At 38.9% G+C, this 25069-nt stretch overlaps 1 protein-coding gene across 1 annotated transcript in view; it reads right to left on the minus strand.

Moving 5' to 3' along the window:
* Positions 1 to 25069, minus strand: part of SLC22A3 (solute carrier family 22 member 3) — a 34959-nt gene that overhangs the window by 8938 nt on the left and 952 nt on the right. Inside the window, exons 2-7 of the mRNA XM_026675247.2 lie at positions 19645 to 19748; positions 17257 to 17411; positions 16681 to 16849; positions 13300 to 13417; positions 7163 to 7260; positions 6851 to 7065 (exon numbers count right to left, since the gene is read on the minus strand). Coding sequence (XP_026531032.2) covers positions 6851 to 7065; positions 7163 to 7260; positions 13300 to 13417; positions 16681 to 16849; positions 17257 to 17411; positions 19645 to 19748 — 859 coding nt within the window. The remainder of the gene's footprint in view (positions 1 to 6850; positions 7066 to 7162; positions 7261 to 13299; positions 13418 to 16680; positions 16850 to 17256; positions 17412 to 19644; positions 19749 to 25069) is intronic.

Genomic DNA, 25069 nt, shown 5'->3' on the forward strand with positions numbered 1-25069 from the left:
CTCCTGACCTGGAGGCAATGGTGAGCAGATAAGGTACAAATCCATGTGTTTTCCCAAGGAGAAAATAGGACCACGATCCCTTTAAAATAAATTGATCTTATAAAAAAAAAACCTCTTCCAATATTACAGCCAAGAGAATATTTGTTCCAATCTTACTGGATGGCATCAGTTCTTTTTATTCTTTCTATTTGGGGTTGGATGAGCAGCGGGAAAGAAATAACCGATGAGTGGAACATATTTGTAAGTTGTATTCTTGGCACCCACTATATGATGTCTAAGGCACCTATACATCAATGAACAGTTATACATCTATGAGCTTATTCTTTTGGGGTCCCTTCCTTACCTAGCTTTCTATATCAGTAAAACCTGTCAACTTTAAAGTGTGTTGACCTCTACTCCCAGAATTCTCTAGGCAGAATGTATTTACTTTTTAAAAAAGAGATAAATGGAAAGACGACACTCCACAAAACAGAATGCCAGCCAAGGAATATTTATGGTATTCAAAGGCATAAGGATGATGCATCTTCATGTCTTTGAACACTATAAACATTCCTGCAAAACAAACCTGGTTGCAAGTTGCAATCTAGGGTTTGGTTGGGAAATATGCCCACCTGCTCAGAAAAATAAAAAGTCACCTGTAAATAGCAAGGAACATTTTGGGGATATAAAAATCAGAAAGAGGAGCTGTCTACCCTCTAACTACGTTGCACATGTGCAAATTTCCTTAGTGAAATTTATTTCATAAGATATCCACAGTACGCTCCAAAAATCCCCTGCATGGCCCCATCTACAAAATATCTCTTGTTCTTTGTGGACTTGACTGAAAGTTTAGGAATACTTCTGGCCTAAAAGTTGAGAGGGATCATAATTATAATTAAACAAGGAGATATTTATCAGGCTCCTTCAGAAGACTCCATTTAGCTCTGCAAGTTCATGGCCCATTCATGACTCCAATGATCCCTTTTCTTTGGGAAGTTGAGGGCAGATCTATCTACTATAGGCTCTAGATACAGGTAGTCCTTGAGTTATGACCACAATTGAGCCCAAAATTTATGTTGCTAAGTGAAACAATTGTTAAGTGAGTTTGTCCCATTTTAGAACTTTTCTTGCCACATTTGTTAAGTGTGAATCACTGCGGTTTAATTAAGCTGTTAAGTTGTTAAGTGAATCTGGTTTCCCCATTGACTTTGCTTGCCAGAAGGTCGCAAAAGGGGATCATATGACCCCAGGACACTGCAATCATCATAAATGTGAGTCAGTTATCAAGCATCCAAATGTAGGCACTTCCGATTTGTCGGCTTCGCCAGCGGCAGGGATTTGCGATCCTGCGCGATCCCTGCGGCGCTAGCCGTCTTGGTGCCTCCGATCCTGACGGATCTGGAGGCTAAGGCTGCCCCGCAGAGGCAGCTGAAGACAGGGGGGAGCTGGTGAGGGGTTTGGGGGTGTTGCAGACCCCCTCCCCAGCCGGCAAAACCCCCTTTTCTCAAGGCGGTCGAGCAGCGGTCTGTAATGGCCATCACAAAGAAGCCGGCAGCTGGGTAAGATTGAGCAGGAGGAAGAGGGGAGAAAGTTTCCAAGAGAAAGTTTTTTTTGGCTGACCCAGGACTTTAAGAGACATCTAATCCTGAAAACTATGACTCCTTGAATGATACTTTGTTTCCAGAGGAGAATTTCAAGCGGCAAAACTGAGGTGCTGAAAGGGAAAGTTTACTCTCCTTCCCTATGGAATCAACAAATTGCTATTGAGAAACCTGTTGTCTTTTATAAAAGGTAAAAACTTGGCTTTTTGTTATAAGTGGGAAGGGAGAGGACAAATATATATATATATATTAAGATTTTGCTGGAGGAGATGTCTTGAAGATTTTGAGACTAAGAATTAATTGCAACAAGGCTCTAAAATACAGATTGGGCTTTTTTTCTTTTCCTTTTTACTGATATCACCCCAAAGAGAAAGTGAGAACTTTGTGCTTTGTCTGGACTGATTGATGTCTCTGGGACTTTGGGGAATTGTTTTAACTTTTGAAACATCTTGGTTGCTTTAAGAAGAAGAATAAAGAAAAGATTTATAATGGCTTTACCTGTTGATGAACTTAGAAAGGAATGTGAGAAAATAAAGAAAGAAAGCAAGGACGCTGTGAAAGAAGCCTTCCTTTTTTTAGAAATGGCGCTTGCTATTTATCAGCAAACACAACAACAGATGGAGGAAATAGAAGAAGAAGAAGAAGAAGAAGAAGAAGAAGAAGAAGAAGAAGAAGAAGAAGAAGAAGAAGAAGAAGAAGAAGAAGAAGAAGAAGAAGAAGAAGAAGAAGAAGAAGAAGAAGAAGAAGAAGACGCCATCTTCAATGAATCTAAAAATTTAATTAAGAGAGAAAGGAGAAAGAGAGGAAGGAAAATGAAGGACTTAAGACTTAAAAAAACATTTAAGAAAGAGAAAAATAAGATGCAAAATCAACACAATGTTATTAAGCAAAAGGAAAAAGGAATACAACAGAGAGGGAAGCTAAAAAGGCGGAGGTTAGTAGAGGAGGGGTAAAAAGGCCAGGTGGGATAAGAAAGGAAGGGAAAAGGGAGGAAAAAGCCACAAAGGTATGAAACAAGATGGGAAAAAGGAATTTTTTTAGGGATAAAGGGTAATGTATAATTTCTTTAAAAAAGAAGATTCTGCAAGGTACATAAGATGGTATTGTAGTATTTGTATTAGAAATAGAAAACTAGAATGTTATAAGAATTAATAAAAGGCTAAAATATTGAAATGTTTAGTAATGACAGATTTTAAAATCTAACAAAATATTAAAAGGAATGTTTAAAATATTGAGTTTAATTAAAAGGTTTAATTGACTATTGTCTTGATTCTACTATAAACTTATTATTGTAGCATTTGTTCTTTGAAATAGATAATTGGAATGTTATAAGATTCAACATTTAGATTTATTACCTAATTATATTAATTAGTATGGACTTATTATTTTTTTCTCTTTTTAAAGGTTAGCAGGTAGAATGTACTAAGCAGAATCAGATTGGGTACTAGGCGTTATTTCAAATATTAACTTAGGGGGAGGATAGAAAGGCATCATACTCTGATCAGTGATTTCAGGAGAAATCCTTTTTTTCTTACTGTAGGGAATGAGATAAATGGATAATTTGGAAAGAATGGACAAAAAATACAAATATAATGATTTAAATTAAAATGAATTAAATAAAATAGAATTAAGAAGAATGAAAAGCGGTGAGAAGTTATATAGAAGATATAGAATGGTAAATAAGATAGGTAATGGTATATAAGATGAGCACGAATTTAATTGAAGTCCATATAAAGAGAGGTAATCTGGGGCCAAACTACTTTCTTAAAAGAATTTTTATATTTTTGTGTTTTGTGTGTTCACGTTTGTTTGAGAATTAATAAAACCTCGGAGGCATGTTGGATGAGAATAATGGTAATTAAGTCAGAGAGAAATGTAGATGATGATTATAAACTGGATAAATGTAGAAAATAATAATAATAATAATGAAATTGAATACGAAAAATAATGAGAAATTTGCTAAGAGATATTTATATGTCCATATCGAAATGGTGTAAAACAGAATTATGCTGTATAAAATAATATTTTACTTGACTTGTAAAATTAATAATGGAAAGAGGTTTTATGTATTCAATGGTTAATGATGGTTTGTTTGTCTTTAAAATCAATAAAATTTGTTCCAAAAAAAAAAAAAAAAAGCATCCAAATGTAAACCACGTGACCATGGGAATATTGCAGCAGTCATAAGTGTGAAAAGTAGAAAGTAGAAAGAAAGTAGAACACCTTTATTGTCTTTGCATTCCACGAATACAATGAAATTTGAAAGCTACTCCAGCACCGTGCCCCAAATACCACATCACAATCACACTACAGAGTTTTAAAAATTAAAATAATTATAATAATAATAATAGGACTAAATCACAAATGCACTGTTTGATTTAAGACAATTACTGCTTTGGAAAAGAAACTGTTTCTCAGCCTATTAGTCCTCATTTTAAGACACCTATAATGCCTCTCTGATGGTAACAGATCGAAATATGAATGTCCAGGATGAGAACATTCTGTGGAGATTTTTAGTGTTCAAGAGTGGAGTCTGGTCTTCGCAATCTCTTCCAAAGAAGAAAGAGAGCAACTGAGGGTCATAGGTCATTTTTTCAGTGCCGTTCTAATTTTGAACAGACCTTAAGTGAACTGTTGTAAGTCAAGGACTACCTGAACTTTGATTAGGCTCACAAGTTGATGATGAATCACCTGATAAATGTTCCCAGAAGCCTGAGTCAGATTAACTCAGATTATAAATGACCGGCAAATCATACCCTTCCGTGCTTACACAGCGTCCATACTTAGATAAATGGTGAATTAATGAAAGCTGACTCTGGATAAGACTGAAGCAAAAGTCTTGGGAAACTGTGAGAAACTTGGGAAACAATCTCTGTGGCCTTCATTGATTTCTAATTATTTTATGTTACAATGTTTCACAGTAATATTATCACTGAAACATGTACTCTTGTTATTGATCATGCAACAAATAAGAATATCAAGGCCTGCAATCAGGTACAGTTGGAAACTATGTCATTTCTACTTGTTGGTATTGGGTCACTCCCCACTACCTCTAAGGTGTTTTGAAGTTAGCCTGCATCTGTTTTCTATCTGCTGACCTCAGCAAACAATCCCCAATAACTCCAATGGGTAACTCCAATATGAATCACAAGGTGCAAAAGGAGAGTTTTATTGAGAATGTTTTAACAAACTGCATCACTGTTTGGTTTGGTGGCTGCCGTGCCTCAGATAGAAGGTCCATACAGAGAGTGGTAAGGACAGCCGAGAAGATTATAGGAAGCTCCCTTCCTGTCATTCAGGATACTGCTTATAAGCGTTATGTGCTTAGAGCTCAAAACATTGTTAGAGACCCCACGCACCCACTTCATGGTCTGTTTCTGTTGCTCCCCTCTGGGAGGAGGTTTCAAAGTATTTCTAGCAGGACTATCAGATTCTGTAACAGCTTTATTCCCTATCTCATCCATCTGGTAAACTTGCAAGAGTTTAATAAAATAAAAGTTTCTTTTATTTTTCTTATATGTACCCATTTCATCTATTCATAACTATGTATATACTTATACCTATTATCTTGTAAGCGATTGACAAATCAAATAAATAAATAAAAATAAAGATTCATTTTTCTCGCCATGTACATGTATAGATCCCATCTAGACTGTGTTGTTTCTCCATGTCATATAATATATGTGGGAATGTGCATAATTTTGTATTTATTCTTTATTTTGTTATGTTTAGGTAGTGTAATCGGAGGTGGTGACCCTTTGAGAGCTGTATGCAAGAAAATTTCATTTTAATGTATGCTGATTAGTGTACATTCAAAGTGACAATAAAGTTATTCTAAGACTAAGTCCAATATGAATCACAAGGTGCAAAAGGAGAGTTTTATGCCACAGACAATCTGGAGGAAAATCAACTGAGCTACTCAAGGACGACAAATAACAGGCCTCGAGGCTAGATTGGCATCAACACTGGGTGTGGAAGAGCCTTGTGTGTTAACTGCTGAATGCTGCTACCTCTTCTATTACAGATAGTCCTCAACTTACAACAGTTTGTTTAGTGAGTGTTCAAAGTTGCAACAGCACTGAAAAAAGGGACGTATGATCATTTTTCATACTTACAACCATTGCAGCATCCCCATAATCACATGACCAAAATTCAGACACTTAGCAACTGACTCATATTTATGACGGTTGCAGCACCCTGGGGTCGTGTGTTCACCTCTTGCAACCTTCTGACAAGAAAAGTCAATGGGGAAGCCAGATTCACTTAACAACCACGTTACTAATTTAACAACTGCCGTGATTCACTTCACAAGCATGGCACGAAAAGTCGTAAAATGGGGCTAAGCTCATTTAACAAATTTCTCACTTAATAACAGAAATGTTGGGCTCAATTGTGGTCATAAGTTGAGGACTACCTGTTCTGACCCAACCGTGTTACCAGCAAGAAAATCTCAAACCAACGCAGCAACTCAAACCTTCTCAGCTTTAATCTACAAATAACTTCTTTGTAGATAAAAGATGGCTTGCAGCCAATTAGTCCAACCAGAAAAGCCTTGACAGAATTCTTCAGATAAGCCGGAGTCTCCACACACAATGCTGAGTCCTTAGAACATTTTTGCTTTCTGCAAAAGCAAAAACCTTTTGAAACCAGGCTTATATTCCCTGGAGGGAGGGGCCATTCTGTTGCATCCTTACTCCCGAGTCGCCTGTGCTGCTCCAGCTGTTCTCTTCTTCTACGAATCATCCTGCGCTCAGGCACACTTGGCACAGGCTCCTCGGGAACCTCCTCGTCACTGCTGCCAGCCCCCACAATCACTGAAGGCAGCAGTCCACTCCCTGATGGTCCTGGCCCCTCATCTGAGTCATCGCTATGCTCAGCCATCTGCACCTGCTGCCGGCTAACCACAACACTACCCGTATTTTTCCATCATGTTCCAAAAAGCAGTGCATTACTTTTGAAAGAGTATCACACTATCTTATCTCACCAAACTGAAGTATTTGAACCAGGGGTGAAATTCAATTTTTTTTCCCTGCTGGCTCTTTGGGTGTGGCTGTGGGCGTGGCTTTGTATACTTGGTATAATAGTAATAGCACTTTTTACTGACTCAAATCGTCCCTACCACCTCTCCTGAGGTGGGCCGAGGTGGCTGAATTTCACTCCTGAATTGAACCTTCTGTTAAAAAGCTATTTTTGTACTTAAATGGGGTGCTTTGAGAGACAAATGAGATAACAAAGGGAAAAGAAAAAGAAAAATGAAGCCATCTAGTTACCTTTTGGTAAAAATGCTGTGATTAAGCACGCAACCCCAGCCACGAGGGTTCCTGAGGCAAAGAGAGGGCGCCGGCCAAGTCGGTCAATGGTGGCTAAGATTAAAAAAGCTGACGGCAATTCTATCACCGCAGAGATGAAGAACTCTAAATACAGATTCCCTTCTATGAGTCCCAGGCGCAACACAAGCCCCTGGTAAACGACTGCGCTGGTGAACCTTGAAGACAAAAAGAAGAAACAGTGGGGCCTCCAGGATTGCCTGGGAAATATCAAACACGACAGGCATAGCAGCAGTGCAGCTGCAAGATACTTACCATGCATACATGAGGATCAAAGTGAATTTTCTCATCTGTGGAGTTCTAACCAGATCAAACAGAGAAGGGTTTCTCACTTCTTCATCAGAGACTGTAATCTAACAAGTAAGAGAGGCAGAGTTCATATTCCCAATAACAGTAAAGAAACGGTTTGGGGGGGGGGGGAATGTTCTCGTTTTGAAATACACTAGTTTTAATTTTAAAAACAAAAGGCAAATTGGCGAGAGAGATGACCACCAAAGAGTTGTTAATAAGCTAACACATTTCATCTTAATTTTTTTTCTTTTTTTCCTTGCCATGGTATTTGTGTCTTCCCTAAACTACATGGCTGCATCCCTGTGAACAGAGTACAGCTGGATGTAGCCACACAAATGTTCAACCCACTACAATACAATGTATTGTATTGTATTGTATTGTGTTGTGTTGTGTTGCATTGCGTTGCATTGCATTGCATTCCATCCCACCCTATCTTATTATTTATTAAATGTATATGCCACCCATCTCACTATCCCAAAGTGACTCTTATTTTTAGCTTACAGCTAACAATTACCAGGTGGGAATGAACTTTACTTAATGCTTACGAAGTTTGCAGAACAGATTGAACCCAAACTATTTTATTTATTTTTTATTTATTTATTTTGATTTGTCAATCGCTTACAAGATAATAGGTATAAGTATATACATAGTTATGAATACATGAAATGGGTACATATAAGAAAAATAAAAAAAGAAACAATAGGACAGGGACGGTAGGCACGTTGGTGCGCTTATGCACGCCCCCTACAGACCTCTTAGGAAAGGGGTGAGGTCAATAGTAGACAGTCTAAGGTTAAAGTTTTTGGGGTTTGGGGAAGAAACCACAGAGTCAGGTAGAGTATTCCAGACATTGACTACTCTGTTGCTGAAGTCGTATTTCCTGCAATCAAATTTGGTGCGGTTAACCTTGAGTTTGTATCTATTGTGTGCTCTTGTGTTGTTATGGTTGAAGCTAAGTATTCATTGACATGTAAGTCATTGCAATATATGATTTTATATACCATACTTAGATCAGACCGAAGACGGCGTAATTCAAGGTTTTCTAGGTCTAGAATAACTAGCCAGCTACATTTTGTATAGTTTTATGCATTTTATTGTTTATACAATAAAAAATAGTAATTCTTAACATTGTGATGACTTTGATCAATTAAATCTTAAAGATGAAAGGGCAAAGGTTTGTATCAAGGTTAAATATGGCTTTTAAAATGTCATGAACACACGGTAGCTTCAAACTGTGCAAATGCTAAGCACGACATTAATAAACAGTTGCAAAATGCACTGAATTAGTTTTGATCTTTGACTTTCATACTAAAGTCTGCACCCTTTATGTAATGTTACAAAAGGGTAAAAAAAATTGAGTTGCTTGGAAAAAGTAGATAGATATTTAATTTTTAACTTTCTATTGTTTATATTCCAGTCAATGTATGATGCTTATAAACACTTAGACCCACTTAAAAGCTACACTCCAAAGCAAGGTGTTTCCCAACCTTGTGCATTTGAAAATGTGTGGATTTCAATACACGGACTCACAAAGTTGTGCAGCACTTATCCTTATGAATTCTTTCATCTCTTTTTTATATAAACAACAAATAACAATTTCTCCTCTTCAATTTGAGACACCATGGAGGCATCATACCACTGTGTCACTATTTTTTCCTGGCACTAAACTAGTAAACTCTACCTGACTCTGTGGTTTCTTCCCCAAACCCCAAAAACTTTAACCTTAGACTGTCTACTATTGATCTCACCCCTTTCCTAAGAGGTCTGTAGGGGGCCTGCATAAGCGCACCAACGTGCCTACCGTCCCTGTCCTATTGTTTCTTGTATTTTTCTTATATGTATCCATGTATTCATAACTATGTTTTTACTTATACCTTTTATCTTGTAAGCAATTGACAAAATAAATAAATAAAATAAAATAAAAGTAGGCGGCATTGAGTTGAAGCATCTATTGCCTTGTCTATGGAGATTCTCAATCATCCAGGTCATAGTTGTCCCAAAGGTGTTTCCCGCCCTCCCCCAAAGGCAACTGGATTTTCTTGGTATCTTCTTTGAAAATGTTTTACTTTTCATCCAAGATCTGAAGAAGCTTCTTGGATGAGAAGCAAACATTTTTGTTAGGGATATACACCCTAGCAGAATCTGCACGGCAGTCAGGCAGACAGGCAAATATGTGAGATAAACATTGTTGTAGCTTACACTCAGTAAAACAGATACACTGTGCTAGTTAAATAGTTTATTCCAGTAATAGTTTGTAGCATAGTCAAACAGTCCATACATCATACACTAGTTCAGTCCGTCTGGGGATTAATCAGTTGCAAAGTCCAGTGTCGAAAAAGAGGTCAGTAAACTTACAAATATCAGTCTATTAATATATCTCTTCGCAGTAGAGATAAGAAGAAGTCAAACCTCCTTTTTTCCCTTCAGCAACAGCAGAGAACACGCAGTTAACAAACCATCAATCCATCGTCATCAGCAAGCAATCCAGTAAGCCAGCAATCAATCAAGTTCTCTTACTCCCTCTTATGGCGGTTTTACAACCGCACCCAAAATTACATGCTTTGCAGTTAAAGTGACACACACTTAAACTCACTATCATAGTTTATATATATTATTTTACCCAAACTACGTTAGGTAACCTTGTTATTCCTAACAATTTTCAAAGAAAACACTAAGATAGTCCAGTTGCCTTTTGGGGTGGGGGAAACACACCTTTGGGACACCTACTGCCTTGCCTATTGAATAAATAGAGCATCAGCAAAGTTGATCTAATCAGCTCTTTAGAGAGAGAATTGCAAAATGATGGTATAGGAGTGTTATCAGGGCCAAAAAGGGAACGGGCACGCCTTCATCAGCCTGAGATGGCCCAAGCAACCAGTCCAATTCCACTTACTATTTGTCAACTGGCACAATGGGTAGTAAAAAAAAATTCAATTATATACTTTCCTACCAATACTGTTGGCATAAAGGGAAAAGCAATACTGTACAGCAGTACAGCAAAAAATAACTTATGGCTATCTCATTCATGGGTGGAGAACAAGCTGAAGATGGAGTTCTGGGAGCATGGCAGAAAATAGATATTATCAGGGCATCTTGGTATCTTTTATCCAAGGAGGGAAAAGGTTGGTATCTCCCATACTGCTCTGTTCTTCCAAGTCTTACATAGGAGGATTTTCTTCTAAATTATGCTTTTTGGCAATATGGTTTCAAATCATTTTTTCCCCCAAAAGGAATGCATCAATTTATTTCTGCCAATGCTATGATGCTAAATAATACAATCCTTTGCTGTTGTTATTCTGTTACAAGCCCAGCACTAGAAGGTGTTTGCTATACCTAGTTGTTTGGAGGTATTTGCTTCCCCAAATGCAACCTTCCTTTGGAAACGAGCTACATAACTTAGGGAGAAACTCCACTGAGAGTACAGAATGTAAAATGTGTTTGATGTTCCCATCCTAGCACTTCCGGAAGCATCATGCTCTTTGCTGGGCACAGAATCAAGAATGACTGGACTTGTATATCCAAAAGGACTTTGGAAAAGAGCCAAAGTGCACTTTAGATATGTAGATATGACTGAAAACTAACCAGTTGCAGCTGTCAATAAATTAGGATTGTGGCTGAGAACACTAGCTCGAAACTTTAGATTAAAATTTTTGAAATGACGCAGGAAAAGTAATACAATCTGGAAGCCAAGGTTAAAGTTCTAAAAATATTGTGGTTGAACAAATAGAATTTAGTATAAACTGATAGATTCCCTCCCCAGCATCAATTTTTGTTTACTATTTTTAATCTGACTTTATACAAATATATTTATTTATACGCAATGCTTTCATAAGATTTATGTTGAAAGAGACTCTTTCATGTAGCGCTGTTCAAATGTTATGAAAAGTTGGAAAATCTCTGTGTAAGTGATTTATGAAGTTTTAGTACATTCTTCTTGGAAATGTGGGATGGACCATACTGAATCTTAATTTTGCTCTTTTAAGAGACTGCAAAAATAACCAATTTTCCATTCCATTTCTCTTTCAAATAGTTTAGTTTTCTAACAACATTTTCCAAGCGGGGAATTAAGTGCTCTGTGCAAGATAAACTAAGATATGAAATCAGAGACAATGCGGGCTCATAAACCCTCTCCTTTTGAAATGTAATAGACATGCAACTATTAGGAACGGGGGAAATCCAAAATTTACTTTGATGGTGGCTTGCTCAAACTATACTATAAAAGTTAGAACTATAGAAGTTAGAACTAAGTTAGAAATTATAGTTAGAACTAACTAACTATAATTTAGAAGGGTTTTTTTTTCCTCCGAAGACAAGTGATACCTGTATAATGCTTATTATTTTTGTAAATATTGTTTAAGAATTGTTGGGGAGGGATAGTTGGTGAGGGAAATACTGACAAATGCTTCCTTCACAATCTGTCAAGACTCCTTTGTGGCCTAAAGCCTGCTAGGATTTATCCAAAAATCATTAAATTTTGTCTAAAACAATATTTTCCTTAAAAAGCAACAACAGAATTTTAAAACCCTGCGCCTACTTCTTTGAAAATGGATAGGTTCCATTTCCTTGGGAAAGGATTCACTCTGCCTATGTTTTGCTGAAAAGTTTAACAAATCCGTCAAGTTTTTGGCAATGACATCCATGTTAGCAAAAAACAAAAGTATTTATTGGAAAGACCAATAAATATTAGTCCTTTCTTCTTGCAAAGGAGTGAATGAAAATTGACTTCTTCAAGTTGCCTATTTGCACTTAGAAGTAAGCTGGATCACCAAATTTGAGAAAAATCTCTCTCTCTGTGTGTTTTTGTCTCTCTGTCTCTGTCTTTCTGTCCCTGTCTCTGTCTGTCTCTGTCTCTGTCTCTGTGTCTCTGTCTCTCTCTCTCTGTCTCTGTCTCTCTCTGTGTCTGTGTGAAAAATCAATCTCACTGAGAAAATCCATCATGAAAGAAAGAGAACTATTGAGAATAATCTTATTAATATTACAACTGTACAATGTTTAAACTGCATATAGAAAACACGTGAGGGCATCACCAGAAGACTAAGACTGTGGGGCTCTGTTAATAAACATAGGCTCTGGTTAGAAGCAATGGACAGAGGAGGGGAACCTTACATGAACCGAAGAACCAAAACACTGCTACAAGTGGCATTCAGTTTTTTTTCCTCCCATTTGAACTGGAATCTAGGAGAAATGGGAGGCAATTCAGAGCCACGAAACAACTGAAGAATAAAACGGGGAGAAGTCTCCCCTTAATACTAGGTGGGTTCCCGATGTAACACCTCAAATAAATTTGATGGCTGCTAGCAACACATATACATGTGGCCTACAAGCTGTTCTTGCCTTAACTACAGGACATCTGTGCTGAAGGGAATCCTATCAGTGGTGGGATTCAAAACATTTTTTACTATCGGTTCTGTGGGTGTGGCTTGGTGGGCATGGCAGTGGAAAGATACTGTAAAATCTCCAGTCAGAGGTGGGATTTGTTGGTTCTCTGAAATTACTCAAAATTTCTGCTACCGGTTCTCCAGAACTGGTCAGAACCTGCCGAATACCACCTCTGGATCCTATGCTTTGAACCAGTCCCCAGGGCTTAGCCTGTGAGTTTATATGAAGACTTTGTCTAAATCAGAGGTCTCCAAACTTGGCAACTTTAAGACTTGTGGACTTCAACTCCCAGAATCCTCCAGCCAGTTGAAGTCTACAAGTCTTAAAGTTGCCAAGTTTGAGGCCCCCTGGTCTAAACAAATGACAAGAGTTATTTTTACAGAATATTTTCTTTAAGATACAGTGATAAAAGTTTTAGCCATTGTTGCAGTTATAGCGCTTGCCCTCTGGAATAACACTGCTCCCCTCCCCGAGATCTGTTTGGCTCCCATTTTGACCGTATTTAGACGAGTCCTTAAACTTTGGCTCTTTTCCCAGACCTTGGGCTAAAGCGGGTGGTGGGCCCCTGAAGGGTTGCTTGATTTGTGAGATGGTGGTTTGTTTTCCCCAGAACCCCTGGGTCTGTTGCATGGGTTGTTTTACTTTAAATTTAGCGTATCGTACACCACCCTGGGTGGTAAGGTAATAACATGACATTTTACAAATTAAATTAAAGTTCGTACCTCCGAAAAATGCACTGGAAGGCTCTGTCCATTTTCCTTGGCAATGGACTGCATAATCTGCAGGGCCTTCTTGGCTTTTTTGCGAGTGATCAGCCACCTTGGAGATTCAGGGACCAGCCTGCAAAAAAAAAAAAAAAAAAAAGAAAACACCGAGAGACCAATAAGGAAGAGTTGGCAGCTGTCAGCAGATTAGATTTATTGCCTGCAAGAATGCCAAAACTTCATCAGCATCTTAATGAGTTCTTCAGCCTTTCAGTTTTTTCCTGGCACTCTGACTTTCTTTCTCCCTCCTGAAAACTTCTTTTGTTGGTGAAAGTGACTCTTACAAATACGGCCACTTCGTCCACCACCCCCAACCCCCCTTTCCTGCTTTTTGGAATATCTTTCCAAAAGGTTTCATACTCTTTTGTGTTTGTTTGGTTGAGATTGTTTTATATACATATACATATATACACACATATATACACACATATATACACATATATATACACATACACATACACATACACATACACATACACATACACATACACACATACATACACATACATACACATACACACACACACACACACACACACACACACACACACACACACACACACACACACACATATATATATATATATATATATATATATATATATATATATATATATATATATATGCGGGCATGGTATTCAGCTTTGTTCGGATATTTTCCTATGTCATTATAGTTGTGCTTTTAAAGTTGTAGCAACGTTTCGGCAGAATCTCATTTGCCATCATCAGGCTTGTGTATTGTGTTTGTCTGTGAGTCAGACTTTCACAGCCGTTTCTGTTTTAAATTTGGTGCTAGCCTATGCTGTGCCAGAATGGTTTTTTTCAACGAACACAATACACAAGCCTGATGATGGCAGATGAGATTCTGCCGAAACGTTGCAGACCAAAACTCCCAACCAATCAGGATGAAGAAAAAAACCATTCTAACACAGCAGTAAGCTAGCACCAAATTTAAAATAGAAATGGCTGTGAAAGCCTGATTCACAGACAAACACAATACAGAAGCCTGATGATGGCAGATGAGGTTCTGACAAAACGTCGCTACAACTTTAAAAGCACAACTATAATGACGTGGGAAAATACCTGAACAAAGCTGAATACCATACATATAGATACCCGTGAAAACTTAAGAAAACATATATATATATATATTCCCCCCTCTTTCTTGAGACACCAGCATAGCTACTGTTACTTTTTATGACCCAATAAATGATATTGCATATGGTGAAGGAGACAAGAGATCCGGCACATTTGAACGAAGTGAGACTGATGTGAAACTAAGTGATGTGAAACTAAGTGAAACTGATGAATCTAATCATGCCAACAGTAATCTAGAAGTTCATGTTGATTATTAGGTGACTCATTAGGTGACTTATTAGGTGACTTTCCCCATAATTTGATGGCTCTGAAATTCTGCCTAGGGCTTACAACACTTCATAATCAACAAGTTTGATTATTTCAAATCAGGTTGGTATCAACTCCTTGTAATCATATAGATAGTTTCTCTAGGACAATTTGTCCCCAGCCTGGTCTTGCAGATCTTCCAACACTTCACCTATCGTCAGTGTAATTGAATCCATCTTCCCTGCTGCTACATTTCTTAACATTAGAACTTTTTCCAGAGTCTTTACATAATGTGTCTGAGATTTGGTAATTTAAGTCTGGTCATTTGTGCCTCAAGTGCAGGGGTGGGATTCAAAATTTTTAACAACAGGTTCTGTGGGCATGGCCAGGTGGTCATGGCCAGGTGACTGGGTGGGCGTGGCTTCTTTCTCTTTTTTTTCAGCAAAACCCCCCCCCCCCATTTTTTGCCCCCTGGGCCTCAGGGAAGCCTCCTGAGGGGGATTGCTCCCAGAAGGCTTCCCTGGGGCCCAGGAAGGCAAAACTGGAGCTGGGGGGGGCATGCAGCACCCCCCCTGCATTCCATTTTTGGGCCTCCTGGGCCTCAGGGAATCTTCCTGGGGGGTGTTTTTGCTCCCATAAGCCTTCCCTGAGGGCCAGGAAGGCAAAAAAGGACCTCAGGGGGACACGCAGCACACCCCTGCACTCCATTTTTGGGCTTCCTGGGAGAAGCAGTAAGACAGCAAGGAGGATCCCAGCATAGCTGATCATAGGAATAGCTGATCGTCGGGAGGGAAAAAAAGAAATACCTTAAAGAATGACTGGGTGGGGGAGAACACAGTCAGCGATGTCGGGCATGCGTACGATGTCACACATGCGCGATAAGGATTGACTATGAAAGGAGGGGAGGGGCAGGTGGAGAGGGTGGGACAGCCAGGGGCAAAATTTGCCAGTTCTCTGAACTGCACAGAATCATAACAACCAGTTCTATACAACCGGTCCGAACCAGTACAATCCCACCCCTGCTCAAGTGAGATCCTGGGTTGATTTGTTTGATGATCGTTGGCCGTGCTATTCTCAGGAGTTTACACCAATACCAATGTTCAAAAGCATAAACCTTCTTTCTATCCTGCTTCTTCATAATCCCAATTTCACTTCCATACAATGGGGAAAAATGTTGTTTCCATGGTTCTAATTCTGTGGATGTAAGATACATCCCAGCATCTGAATATCTTTTCCAAGATTTTCACTGCTACTATATCAATTGCTAGTCTGCAAGCATATTCCTTAACTGCTAGTTCCTTTCCTCTTGATAGATGATCTTACAAGGGAGAAGATATTCACCATTTCAGTGTCTTCATTGTAAATTTTAAACATGATCGCTCTACTTGTCATGAATTTGGTTTTCTTTTTATTTAAATGTACTTCCATTTTTTCACTATGTATTAGGACTATTTTAAATTTAATAACTGAACATCTTAATTACCTTATTATTAAGAGCTGCAATTATATTAATAGAATATAGGCATATAAGGATGATGATTTATGGCTGTTCGTTAATAATGATAAGTATTATTTTCAAACTTATATAAATCAATAATCCATATAATAACTCCAAAATATAGGTCCGTATTATTGTTGCTTCCATAGTGTAGATGTCATAAGAGCTTATCTAAGTTCAGTTTTAATTAATGACTGAGATTCACCCAGAGAAATTGTCTTAATCACAACACAAGAATGATTCTCAGCTTACTACAATAACTCATTTAGCTTTCCTTCATCTAGTGCCATTAATAAGTGTTGGACTCATAGTATTCATAATTTTTGGATGTGTTTCTCTGAAGATACACCAAGAGTCCAACTTCTAGAAAAAACTAACTTGCGAAAGGCTCTTTTGCAAGAAACAGCTGCTATTTGTATTAAATAGCACTCATCATGAAAGCATCAGAAGACAATTTTGGGGGTGGGGGAGAAAAAGGAAAGTAATGGCAGAGTTACCAGTAATATAACAGGAATAGAAAGTTGGGAAGTGTGGTAACTAGTTGAATCCCCTGCCATGTGGGAATCACATAAGCAATTCCAGGAAGAATCACAACTCCGAGTGTGAAGAACATCTGTATTACAATTCCAACGATCCGTCGGTGATTTGAACCAACCAGCTCTGTTACTGAATTGACAAAAAGACAAACAAAAACTTTGAAAGATAACAAGAAATCCATTATAAAAAGCATAGCTGAAGTACTAGCACATTTTCCCAATGTCTTATGGCAGTGGTCCCAAACCTTTCTGGCTTGGCAGCCTGGGGATTGGGGGTGGAGAGGGAAACTGGCCTGCAAGGGGTGGGCTGGCACTCATGCATGCACCAGCCTGTCGCTCGCACAAGTCAAACTGTGCTTTTAGCAGAAAAAACAATAGGAAACCATCCCTCATCAGAATGATGTCATAGCAAATTTTACAATGATAAAAATTTCACAATAAAATCCAATTCAGCAAAGCTCCTTCAGTAAAGCTATTCAGCTTCGGTATGTTGGCCCAGCTGCATTGGGAAAGAAGTGAAAACATACCATGCCTTACCCAGTACAAAGCTTGTCATCCAGGTTCCCTTTCCAAAGATTCCTTGTAGAAAGCGAAATATTGAAAATACAACTATGTTTGGTGCAAAAGCCACTATTAGGCCACATAGTCCTGCCCCAAAGCAAGAAAAGAGATAAATGGTGATTCTGCCAAATCTGTCAAGGGAAGCAAAATAAATGAATAAATAAAGAAGAAATGGAACCAAGGGGAGGAAAAGATAACTTTGAAAAGCTCTAGCGAAATTTCTCTTCTTCTCTCAGATTATAGACACTTTACTACTTTTGCCCAGAGACATTCAATTACAAGCTCCATGATCTTCAATCAGCATCATTCATTGCTACTCGCCTTATTAGATTAATTTAAGTTGTCTAATAAAACTATTTGGGAATATCTTCTGCATAAACATGTGTAGGATAGTGTTACTACTATAGAGCTAAATCTTCTAAATATGAATAATTCCTAGTTGAATGCCAAGGTATCTCACACCAGTTCAGCTCCCTCCATAAATTAATTGCTGTAACATCCTAGGTATGTGCCTGTCTGTGGAAGAGATCAGATGTTTCTTCACTGTTTGTACTAGTGAAGATAAGTGCCTTAAAATTATTACTCTTTTGAACTATAAGAAATTGAAGGTTAGGAATGTGAAAATTATCTCCATTCTTCTACCTATGAATGATCATAATTAACGATGTCTATTTATCATTCAAGAAGTACAGGGGGTTGGAGGTTTTTATCCTTTAGTATTTTAATCAAATATTCAAAAGTGTTCAGTGTATCCCAGACTATTAATTTTGTTGTTGCTTTGGGCCTTAAGGGTTCAAAATTATGACTTGGGATCTCTGAAAATGATGAAAACACTATCAGGAGTCACATAATAACTAGAAGCACTGCCAGACATTGGTGAATGACTTTTCCTGCCACATACTATGACAGCCAATAAATTTCAGACACCGTAAGAAAACCTAATATTGGAAGTATGGCTTTTTCTGGGAAGAAAACTCGGTGAAGAGTGTCTATATATGGGATAGTGGTTTCCTATTGGGAAATCTAGGGACAAAACAACTTTTTTGCCATCTTTGTTACTTTTGGTAGCCCACAACTCTTAGATCATGGAAGGCTTTGGAATAATAAAGACTGGACTAGAGTCAAAGTGGGCAAAACTTTGCAAAAGTTTATGCAGCATCATAATCTTGCATAATTCTAGTAATCTACATTCAAATACTTGTAGCTGTCAGAACAAGAGCCAGAAATTGCAGATAAACTGCTTTATATTTGAACTGGCCCCCAGAGTGTGGAACTCTCTGTCTATCAGTAGGATCAGAGGTCGGCAACTATGACCCTTTATGACCTGTGGACTTCAGCGCCCAGCTGTATGTAAAGGGGCCATAGTTGTCCACCTCTGACTAGGGTAGTGTTTTGATATGTTGGTTTCTTAGCAAATTACAATGGACAGAAGCCACACTTTCCTATATTTGAACAAGAAAGAAAAAGTATGTTTTGTTGCAAAACATGAATGCAAGTTTCCAATATCCTTCCCTCGAATTTGAATGTGAGGAAGGGTGAGAGGGGCATGCAATACATACAGGTAAGCCTCTACTTACAACCATTCATTTAGTGACCATTCAAAGTTACAATGGTGCTGAAAATAAGTGAATTAGGACTGTTTTTCACACTTACAACCGTTGCAGCATCCCCATGGTCATGTGATCAAAATTTGGATGCTTGGTAATATTTATGGCATATTTATGGCAGCTGCTGCACCCTAGAGTCTTGGGATCACCTTCCGCAACCTTCTGATAAACAAAGTCAATGGGGAAGCCAGTTTCACATAACAACCATGTTACTATCTTAACTGCAAGGTTCACTGTGGCAAGAAAGGTCATAAAATGGGGGGGAAAATCACTTAACAACTCTCTCACTTAGTAAACAGAAATTTTGGGCTTAATTATGGTCACAAATCAAAGACTACCTGTAAAGTATTTCTCCCTCCATCTACATCATGGGTGTCAAACTCAAGGCCTGTGGGTTGAATCCAGCCCGCGGGGTGCTTAGATCTGGCCCACAGGGCCGCCCTGGAAACTGCAATGGACAGGCCCACAGGGCCTCTGCCTCAGCCCTCTCAAGCTCCATTTTCTCTGGCAGAGCACTGCCGGAAGCCATTGTGGCTGAAAATGGAGTCTAAGAGGGATGCCCCCAACACAAGTGATGTCAAGCTGGCCATACCCACCCTGGCCATGCCCATTCAGTCCCCCGAGGTCAAACACAACCCTGATGCAGCCCTCAGTGAAATCAACTTTGATACCCCTGATCTACATAATGCACAACATAGCCTTATTTGTCATGGAAGATAATGCAACCCATAGATAAGTGTTCAAAAGGCATTGTTACCTGTCTGCAGCGTATCCTAGAACAAATCCTCCTACCAGAAATCCTATATTGAGTATAGACTGAGTTATGTCTATTATCCACTTGTTGTCACAGACAAGGTCATACTGCAGGAGGAAGCGTAAAAGTACAGTAAGTTTCAGCAGAGGAACAATGGATTTTAGGCCTTGAAAAAAAAAAGTCTTATTATTTTATGTATTTAATGCTCCTCTTTTCCGTTCCCCACTCCTTTCTTAGACACAAACAGTTTATCATCCAGTCATCATACTTGATCCTTGTGCTTCAATGAATGCTTTGTTTTATAAAGTAACGTTCCTGTATTCCAATATATGAGAGAGAGAAGAGAGTAAATTTTAAAAAATATTTAAGAATGGGTCACCAATGATAATACCCAGTTCAAATTAACATCTTAAAGGGATTTGTTCCTTCCGTGGTCTCCTAAAGCCACTCCAGAGTTTTTGATGGTTGATGCATGAGTCAAGGGCTGTGCACATTCATGACTATCACATCTGTGTGCATATAAACACTTCTCCACACTCAAAAGGCCTCTATGCAGTAATCTCAGTGCATTTGAAATTAAATAATTTTTCATTTTTGAAATTTAAAGCCAACGGCTTTGTTAGATCACTATATGATGACAGTATGCAAACTGCACTCTGCAGTTCGAAAGAAGACATGCACAATCATCATATGCTTATTTTGGTTCCTCCAAATATACAAAATTGCAGAGCTCAAAATCGACATTTTTGCTATCAATAATGGACAGCACAATCCGAGTGTGGTGTCATGGCTGAAAAAGGAGGGCTGGAAGATCACCTGTAAGCTGTACCTTGTTTACCTCTGTGATATGGAGTGATAGGGAAGCTGCATTAAGGAAAACAGATGATGTAGTTGACAAGCCAAGAAAACGTGTTGCAATAATTCCTCTTTTCTCACAAATGTTTCTTGCTTCTCATTTGGAAAAATGGGGTAACAACTGATATATTCCAGGAGGCTGGATCTCAGTTCTGGATTTGACAAAATTTCCTGGGAGAGTTATGTCCTGACAAAATCCTCAGGATTTTTGTATTGTTTTATTTTATAAGATCATCTAGCTATCTGATTTTTCAATGAATGTTAATAAAGTAGGATAGTGGGATTATGTTGATGAATCATGATGAAGTCATAAAAGATTCATAATAGCATTTTTACAGGAAAACAAAATACATCCAGCATATAATGCAAATTAGTTTAATTACAACTATCTGCTGTACTGGCATTAACTACCTGGTGTTGTGACTGTGCTCTGTGTTTTACATTGTAACGTAAGGTGCATGTAATGAGGATTCCCTAAAATAAACTTGGGGGAAAAAACAGCAGAATGCATTGGTTATTGACAGCATCACCAGAATTGCCTGGCAATACCAGATTTACTTCCTAACTAGCTCGATACCCATGCTTCTCTACGAAACTATGTGGTCGGGCTTAGTTTTTGGGGAGGAAAATAAGGGAGGAAAACATCTGCCTCTGCCTACCAGCATCCATGGGTATTCATCTGGCTAGCGTCCTGTCAGAGTGTGAGAGAGTTGAGGGCTATTTAGAAACTGAAATAGTATTTGCTGTGTGAGCAAGAAGGAGGCAGCAAGGAACCTGGGCGTGGCTTAGGTCAACTGTTCTGTACTAAAGTTGCTTGGTGCTGTGAAACTGAAACTCCTCTCTGCTTGTGTTTTGCATTTGGAACAGAATTCTTTTCAGGTGGGGAGGGGGAGTAGAACTCCTTAGCACCAGAGTGTGTTAATAATAATATACAAAATACTAATGCTCTGATAGTCATTTCGAAAAACCCTTTCTTAGTGAGCACCTAGAAGCCAAGAGGAACATATGTGCCAAATTTCAAGTTTGTAGACTTTACGGTTCTGGAGATTTTGTGATGATGCGTGAGTGGTATTTCGCTTTTATATAGAGAGATTTGTTCTTCTTAAACTATGATTTGAGCAGGTTTTTCTTTTCTCTAGTATGACTATCAGTAGCGAAAGAGACAAAAATTGGGACAACGTAGAATTATGTTGACAGTTTTTGAATCCTCCCAGCAGAGGGTTTATTTCATAAAAAATCACTATGGAGAAGGACTTTGATTGCATGAGCTAATAGGAAATCCTATTGGTGCATAATAACTGACCCATTGCCTTAGTAGGGGTGTTTACTTAGGTCAGGGTTAGACCTGCTGTCAAAAGCCAAGTCCCTGAGCCCATGTGCATGAAAGGCCAATTCAGTTCCTGTCGTTTTCCAGGAATTGGAGGGAAGAATGCCCACCTACAATTTTGTGAAATAATACAGAGCTAAATAAATGAATGGTCTGGTTTAAGTTAAGGAGGCTGATCTTTCTAATGCTGATAGAACAGCTTCCCCGAGTTCACAGTCTCAAAATGATCTTTAGTCAATAACCAGCCACAAATCTAATATGATAGGATTGGTACTGAATGCCGGTTAAATTTATTTTTAAATAAGAAGAGTTTGATTCAGAGACAGTAAATTTTAATTGCATTTAATTATCTTAATATTCCATTGCTCTTATTCTGGCTGTCAGAGCTGTCATTCTTCACTTGCAGATATGCTTCACTGGCAGATATGCTTCACTAGATACCAGTTTGCCTAAGTCATTGCGGGAGGGAGCTGTGGGAAGACAAGGGTGAAATCAAAAGTGATCTTCATGCTGTTCCCAAGACATCCCAGGCTGCAGACCTGGAAATGGATTGCAACGCCTATTCATTCTACTCAACCATTGCAGGGACAATTCCAGTGGTAGGATTCAATTTTTTTTTTACTACCGGTTCTGTGGGCGTGGCTTGGTAGGCATGGCTTGGTGCGCATGGCAGGGGAAGGATACTGCAAAATCTCCATTCCCTCCCCACTCCAGGGGAAAGGTTACTGCAAAATCTCCATTCCCTCCCCACTCCACTAACCTGCTTTCCAGCTCCGTTCTCCTGTGTGGGGCAACAAAAGAAGACCCAGCTGATCATCTGGGACTTGGAAGGCAGAGAATAGATGGGGGTGGGGCCAGTCAGGGGTGGTATTTGCCGGTTCTCCAAACTGCTCCAAACTTCTGGTACCGGTTCTCCAGAACTGATCAGAACCTGCTGAATACCACCTCTGGCAGTTCCCAAAACATCTTCGAATATGACTAAGATAATGGGGAGATTACAGGGGGCTGGAACTAATGAATCTTTGCATGCAAACTTTTAGATCCAGCTTTGGTACTGGTTACCCTTGGCTTTTTAATAAAAGTAACCCTTTCACTATGAATGGAATCAGTGGTGTTTCTTTCCTAAGACACCAGGCTGGGACAGGCCTGACACTGTCTCAGTATCTGGGGACTGCAAGGGTCTGGATGGGGAAGAAGAGGCTGTGATCCCAAGAGGGAATGTTTATGAACCGCCTGGATTTGGGATCTAAAGTGTTCTCACTTTTGCTTCTGAATGGGCAGTGCCACATTGAGATTTGGTGCACAATCTGGACTCATGCTGGACTTGTGATTCATGCTTGAAGAATAGGTTGCATCTATGATGGGGAGTGGAAAGCTTTGCACAATTGCTTCTTGCACTTGTGCTCATTTTGAGCCTGGTAGGCTCTGTTCATGGTCACTCATGACTTTCTCATCTCCTGACTGGATTATCGCCACATGCTTTGCTTGGGCTACTCCTGAAGACCACCTGGAAGCTTTAGTAGGTCTAGAAGGCAGCATGTGCATAAGCCCTTGAAGGACTGCCTTTCCAAGAACATCTGCCTGTCCCATTGGGAGGGTATGTTCCAGGTTCCTTCTTTTAAACATTGTCATCTTATGGGACCTAGGAAGCATGCATTTACAGTAGTTGTTTTTCAAATGACAAATGAGATTAGTGGAAAGCTTCCTGCAATTTTCTTTCTGTTTACTATTTCTTCTATGACCGCACCGGTTTTTGGTTTTGTATGGTGCTGATAGGGATGATTGTGGTTGTTGTTTATAAATCCATTCTTTTCATTATTCTATTAGTCCCTTGTGTTTTTAGACATTTTGTGAAGTCTCTGCCTAAGGGGAAGATGCAGTAAATAGCATATGGACTGCCATGCTTTCTTCTTGCCTCTCATGAGGATCCTATGAGCACCAGTCATAGCTGGGCAGGTCAATAGCTATTATTTCTAACTTTAAAAAATAAAATAAAATGAAAGAGTCATTGTTTTTTTTTTATCACCATGTGGTTTGGCATGTAGCCCTACATGCCAATATTCTGTGCAATCTGATACAAGCCTACTTAAAAGTAAGACCCAGTGCATTCAATTAGACTTACTTTTGAGGTCACAGAGCGTAACGATATATGGGAAAGACCTTGAGAAACTGGGCCAAGAAATGCTGCCAAGGGAACGGTCAGATGAGAGACAGCATAGCCCAACATTTGTAGTGTGGGTGGGGCAAGAGGTTTAGAGGAGACCTTCCCACTCAGACTGTAAAGGAGACAGAGGAGAGGACTGTACTTTCAGGCTTGTAAGATCCCATCAATGCAGCTTTAAATAAAATAGTATTAACTTATCTGACTGGGATTCCTACCCATAAGGCCGACATAAGGTTGCAGCCTTATAATATAATCTGAAGGCTCTTCCCTAGTTAATTGAACTCAGTGCTGCAATTTTAGTAGTCTGGGAATCTTCTGAATTAATGACCATCCATAAACAGCCAATGAACTTCCATCATCGCTCATAGGAGCAGTCCTTCTTTTCTCTTCCCTTACTTTCCCTCCCGCTCCAGCCATTTAATATCGCATTATGTATTTCCTGACACTCAAAAGCTGTTTCATGATTTTTTTTTTACTTTCAGTCCATATCGAAACAACTGAACTGCTGCTGTAAAATTCATTTTGTCTAAACTGCCTAGGTAGTTAAGTAATAGTTTATGCCTTGCACACTAGTTAGGTCTTGAAAATGCATTGATTGAGATACTAGCTATTGCTTCCTCCTTTCTTTCCCACCTCGTATTTTTGCCAAGGTTGCATTAAAATAAATGGTACTGAACTGCCCTGAAATTTGGTGGGAATTTAAAAACTAATACAAAATGGCTTTAGTTTAGCTAAGGCTAACTGCCCACTTAGCTCAATCAGTATGTTCTTCTATAACTGACAACAGCTCTTCCAGGACTCAAGGAAAGAAATCTCACATGTCATGTTATACGAACCTCCTGAAAAGGAGATCTGGGAAAAGAATTTATTACCTTTGACCTGCTCCATCAATAAAAAACATTTTTTTAAAATGTATTCAAATTAGAAATTACATCTGATTCATCTGGAAGACAAAGACAGAATTCTGTAACTGAGACAGTATAGTCTGTGTGCAAATATGTTCAATTTTCAAAGTTGTTCCCATTCCTATATTCAAATCAACATCTATAATAGCATTCCTCCATCTCTCTCCCCACTCTCTC

The sequence above is a fragment of the Notechis scutatus genome, chromosome 1, assembly GCF_049901735.1.
Source record: "Notechis scutatus isolate UNSWTSFEM ecotype Mainland chromosome 1, rNotScu1.2, whole genome shotgun sequence".
Lineage (NCBI taxonomy): Eukaryota > Metazoa > Chordata > Lepidosauria > Squamata > Elapidae > Notechis > Notechis scutatus.